General features: G+C 36.1%; 1 protein-coding gene across 1 annotated transcript in view; it reads left to right on the plus strand.

Moving 5' to 3' along the window:
- Positions 1–5,370, plus strand: part of ACAD11 (acyl-CoA dehydrogenase family member 11) — a 94,392-nt gene extending 89,022 nt beyond the window's left edge. Inside the window, exons 18-20 of the mRNA XM_063114071.1 lie at positions 2,219–2,335; positions 3,183–3,292; positions 4,206–5,370. Coding sequence (XP_062970141.1) covers positions 2,219–2,335; positions 3,183–3,292; positions 4,206–4,320 — 342 coding nt within the window. The 3' untranslated portion in view covers positions 4,321–5,370. The remainder of the gene's footprint in view (positions 1–2,218; positions 2,336–3,182; positions 3,293–4,205) is intronic.
- Positions 5,371–6,000: the final 630 nt, after the last annotated feature.

Below are 6,000 nucleotides of genomic sequence, written 5' to 3' on the forward strand. Positions count from 1 at the left end.
TTAACGCATTGTGGTCAGAAAAGATACTTGATATAATTTTGATTTTGTTGAACTTGTTTTGTGGCCTAACATATGGTCAGTCCTGGAGAATGTTCCATATGCTGGTGAAAAGAATGTATATTCTGCTGCTGTTGAATAAAATGTTCTGTATGTGTCCGTTCCATTTGGTCTATGATACAATTTAAAATCCAATGTTTCTTTGTTGATTAACTGTCTTATTGATTTGTCCAATGCTGAGAGTAGGTGTTGAAGTCCCCAACTATTATTGTGTTAGTGTCTGTCTTTCCCTTTAGTTCTGATATTATTTGCTTGGGTACATGTATATTTATAATTGTTATATCCTGTTGCTGAATTGATCCTTTTATCATTATGTGTTGCTCTTCTTCATCTCTTTGTACACTTTTTGATTTAAAGGCACATTATAGTCAAACAGTCAAGCTATTTGTGCTTGCTTTTGGTTTCCATTTGTGTGGAATATCTTTTTTGTATCCCTTCATTTTCAGTCTATGTATTTCTTTATAGGTAAAGTGAGTTTCTTGAAGGAAGCATCAAGTTGGGTCATGTTTTTTTAACCCATTCATTCTATGTCTTTTAATTGAGGCACTTAATCTGTTTATAAGGTTATTATTGATAGGTGAGATCTTAACTCTCTTGTTATTTTGTTGATGGTATTCTGATTGATTTGTATACCCATTGTTCCTTCCTCTCTCTCTTATTGCTTATTTTATGTGGTTTGGTGGTTTTCTGTGTTAATATGATTTTATTTCTCACTCTTTCTAATTTGTGTATCTTCTGTACCAGTGAGTTTTATGCGATTGTGTTCTTAATGTTTATATCACTCTTTCTCTTCTGGATGTAGGACTCCCTAAACATTTCTTGTAAGGCCAGTCCTAGTGGTGATGAATTTCCTTAGTTTTTGCTTGTCTGAGAAAGCCTTTATTTCTCCTTAATTTCTGAAGGATAGCTTTGCTGGGTATAGAATTGGCTAGCAGTTTTTATCTTTTAGTGCTCTAAATATATAGTCTCGTTCTCTCCTGGCCTATAATGTTTCTGCTGAGACATCTGCTCTTAGTTTAATGGGGACTCCCTCATATGTGACTTGATGCCTTTCTCTTGATGTTTTTAGAATTTTCTCTTTATCTTTGACTTTTGACAGTTTGACTATAATGTGCCTCAGTGAGGACCTTTTAGGATTGAATCTATTTGGGGTGGGTCCTTTGAGCTTCCTGGATTTGGGTGTCCATATTTCTAGCAAAACTTGGGAAGTATTCCACTATTATTTCATTAAATAGATTTTCTTTTTTTTTTTCTTTTTCTTCTTCTTCAACACCCATAATTCAAATATTTGTTCAGTTAATATTCCTATAATCTTCATAATAATTTTATGTTCAGTCCCATAAGTCCTGTAAGCTTTATTCTTTTCTTTTCTTTCTTTTTTTTTTTAATGTATGACTGGTTTTTATTTCAAAAACCCTATATTCAAGTTCTGCAGTTTATTCCTTCTGCTCAATCTAGTCTGTTGTTGAAACTTCCTGTTATATTTTTTATTTCATTCATTGAATTCTTCAGCCTTAAGATTTATTTTTATTCCTTTGTTGTTGTTTTTTTAATGATATATCTGTCTCTTTGTAAAATTTTTCATTCAGATCATGAGTATTTGGATGCAACAGGGCAGCCTTCTGTGTGGCAGTGGCTCTTGAGGGTGTGGTAGGGTGAGGCTGTTCCCAGGATGGCTATCAGAGATAAGCTTGGGTGTAGAGAACCAGCCTGCTATATGGTGGTGGTTCCTCGGGGTTGTTGAACCATCCCCATGCTGAAATTGTGCTGAGAATTATCTAGTTTACTTATAAGCAGCTCCAGTACCATACATTTAGTCAAGTTTCAGTGAGAGCATATGAGGACCAATGAGGAGTAGTTTGACAGTAAGACAGATGTTCAGTTCAGCTATCTTGACCACAGACATTAAAATATCCCAAACAAATTACTTTTCTGAGCAAATAAGATTTCTCTCTAAAACCCTCCAATTTTAGCTGTATTATGGCCATATGGCTAGGCTGGTATATATCAAATGAATTTCCATTTCCATTTAAAAATATATATAGAGAGTAAGACTTTATCAACAATCCTTGGCCTAGAGAATGTTTTCACCAAACTGCAAGGCCATGTTTCATGTACACACCAGACTCTAGCTTATCTCCTTCTTTTTTCTCCCCTCCAGGAGGTTGTAGCTCACTGGATTGCTGAAAGCCGCATTGCCATTGAGGAGATCCGTTTGTTGACCCTGAAAGCCGCCCACCTCATTGACACTCTGGGCAGTGCTGGTGCTAAGAAGGAGGTAAGACTTCCCCCCATCACCTCCCAAGACCACCAACTGCTGAGCCTTCTCCAGTTCTCCTGCCCATTGGGCATTTCTGGTTTCCTGGCACTTTGATGGCACTCAGAAGCTCCCGTGTGGTTTTAGTTTAAAGATTATAAATGTCTGTCACTTGCTAGTTTTTTCACCAGGCTGCTTTAGGGAATGATTTTTAGGATGCAGAATATCTTTAGCATCCATGAGATGTAGCAACTAGGCTTTATACAGACCTGGAATTAACTGTACTCACTATGCCACTTTCTGCTAGCCTTGTGACCATGAGCAAAGTATCTAACCTTTCCGCCTATGGCCTAGGGTTCTGTGAAGAGTAACCAAGATGATATATGTATAATGCATAGCACAATGCTGCCACATAGTAAAGGCACCCCTGCCTTCTTATGTTTCTGGCTTGTATGGAATAAGGACATAATCATTTGATTCTAAAATCCCATAAAATTGCTAAGAAAAAATTGATTAGTGGAGAAAAGACCCTTGAACTCTTTTTATGATTTCTAAGGTGATAAGTGTGACTTATCAGCTGCCTAAAATCCTTTTGGAAACAGGCAAATCATAAATAAATGAATAAAATGTGATTTGGAAGAGGTATCTCTTTCCAACAGAAGGTCTATATTGACTGAAATATGACCATTAACTGGCATTACAGCAGACCTCTTTGTTGGCTTTCATCAGAGATCCTGTTTTAGGGGTGACTTGGGTGTGGAAAAGTTTCATTGTCTCATTTCACAAAGAAAATACAGATTATATCAAATCCTGCCACATTGTGTATATTCTAAGAAAGGAGCATTCTTTTCATATCTTGCTTATGTAGATTGCAATGGTCAAAGTGGCTGCCCCACGAGCTGTCTGCAAAATCATTGACCTGGCCATTCAGGTGTGTGGAGGTGCAGGTGTTTCCCAGGATTACCCTCTGGCTAACATGTGAGTAGATGCCATTTAAACTATCATCTACATTTGATAGGCTTGGAGTTAAAAATCTTCAGATGTCTTGACATTAAATGTAAAATAAGGAAATAAAGATACTTTAAAGTGTAGTAGAAGACTAAATGAAGTGATATAGGTACTTTAATATAGAGCTCAGCACCAAGAAGTAGTTGCTTTTATTATTACAATCATCATTTCACTCCATTATGTTAACTTTTACACTTAGGGGACCCTCTGAGGATCCTGGGCTATAGATATATAGCATGGGGTTTTGCCCAGGGCACAGAGACAGTCAACAGGGGCCCAGAGCCAGGCTCTGTGTGCACTTAAGACAGTTTACCATCCACACAGGGAGGCCACAGCTGCATCTGCAGTGCACATGCCAGCGAGCATCCAGATTCTGGTGGCTGGGAGGCAAGAAAGAACATTCTACCTTCTGTGCACACTTAGTCACAGTGCCTCCTTCTCCATCACAGTGGAAATAGAGTCTCATGCCCCACCAATTTTTACCTTGAGAAAGAATTAAATATATAGTATCATACCAGTCACTGCCTATTGGCTTACCAAAGATATTTCTTAGTTCTAGCAACTTGTAGTAACCTGTAGCAAACCAAGAATGAGATTAACCCAACTGCACTTTGCCAATTAAGATTTTGCTTTCCCATCCTTTTACTGACCACCTGCCAAAAAAAAAAAGATACCACTTTCCCAAATTGGGAAATTTAAAATAACATTTCAGAAGCCCTTTGGCTTACTTTCCTTTATTTTCCTTGTACTCTTTTTCTTATCCCTGCCTTGGCAGGATTACAAGAATTAATATAGTCTTGACTGAGAGTCAGAGTGACTAATGTTAAAGTACCATGTTTCTCTTTGGCAGCTCTTGTGATCTCTGCTCTTTTTGTTTTTCCAGGTATGCCCTAACCCGGTCTTTGCGCTTAGCAGACGGACCTGATGAAGTCCACCTCTCAGCAATTGCAAAAATGGAGCTGCAGGACCAAGCCAAAGGGTTGACAGCCAAGATGTAAGGAGAGTAACACCACCATCTCTCTTGGGCAGAAACTCTCCTTTATACAAATTTAACCTGCCCCAGCATTTGAATCTCATATTTTGCAGCAGGTTGAGCACAGGGTTAAATATTCACTTGTGGTAAAGATTTAGTCTGTTTTGATAAGTGGCTTTTATAGTCTCTAGGGTTAAATAAGAACTTCTGTAGCTGTTGTCATTTAGTCTATTTCCTAAGTAGCTTAGCATTAACTTTTTAAACACAACTTGAAAAGAGATCATGAAGTAAATTGGAGTGCCAAAGCATAGACAAATATTTTTACTTTCTAATTTTCAGGAATTGTTCTGATTTTCAGGAATTGTTCTATGTAAGTAAGTAACTCCAGGAATTGCTTTGGAAAAAAATACAGTGGGATCCCTTTTTCTTTGTTTTATTTTATTTTTTTTTTATGGTACTCCTTTTTAACACTGTTTTTTTTAGGGGTTAGTTTAACACTTTGCAGTAATGTTTGCTCTAGAGAAAGAAGCATGACTGGGTTGTTTTAGAATTCATGCAATTATAAGATTCTTCATAATTCAACAGGAAGCAGTTATGCATAAAATCTGAATGCAGTGAAAGTTTACTAGAAAACATGGCATATTATAAGGAAATATAATTAAGAACCACTTTAATTATTTATAAAACATTGATGAGAACACTGGACAGTTTGAGCTACAAGAAAGTTTTTTTTTGTTTCCAAAAGGAATTAAAGACAGTCTGCTCTGAATGCCATCATGTTAATAGCAACACCCCATGGTGTTAATAGCAAATGTTCTTGTGGCTGTCTGTGTCAGCTCTGTCCTATATAGTATAGCTATTGGCTGCATGTGACTATCAAGCACTTGAAATGTGGCTAGTGCAGCTGAGGAACTGAATTTTTAATTTTTTAAAATTTTAATTAATTTGAATATCAATTCTCAACTCAGTTATTGGAAAACTTTTAAGTATGCTTGGAATAAATTGGGTATGTGAACCATAGTTTTTCAATTGTACCCAGTTACTTTTTCAACTGTAAATTTTATGACATCTAAATACAGAGCAAGTATTTTGAATGAAAATTTAGTATCCAAATAAAAAAATAGAGTAAGTATAAAATACATACCAGATTTTGAAGAGTTAGCATGAAAAAAATGCAGAATATCTCATTAATATTTGCTTATATTGTTACACATTAAAATTATATTGTAGATATATTGAGTTAAATAAAATATATTATTAAAATTAATTCCGACTGTTTCCTGTTGCCTTTTTCATGTGGATGCCATTGGAATGACAACTGGTAAATTTTTAAATTTTCAAATAAAAGTATTTTTATTCCTAAAACTTTTAACCTTGTTTAGTTAGAAAGTATGCATATCACATGAATTTGTTGATGTCCAGAAAGTCTTTCCATCATGATTTAAATTTCTTCTTGGGGAGGGGAGCATGAATTTAGCAAAAACCTGGACTCTGATCCATGTGTGGGGTGGGGCCTCTCAAACATCTGTCATTGAGCCTTAACCTCTCTGTACTCATTTTTCCTTCTATACATTGGGATTAATTTTTACTCCTAGAGGACACTTATCTTCTGAGGGTGTGTTCTGAAAATCACCGAAGCCATGTAGAAGCACCTTGAAATTTATAAGGTCTCCTTATTTAAAGTGGATAAAATCTTATACCGCAA

This window comes from Cynocephalus volans, chromosome 11, assembly GCF_027409185.1.
Source record: "Cynocephalus volans isolate mCynVol1 chromosome 11, mCynVol1.pri, whole genome shotgun sequence".
Lineage (NCBI taxonomy): Eukaryota > Metazoa > Chordata > Mammalia > Dermoptera > Cynocephalidae > Cynocephalus > Cynocephalus volans.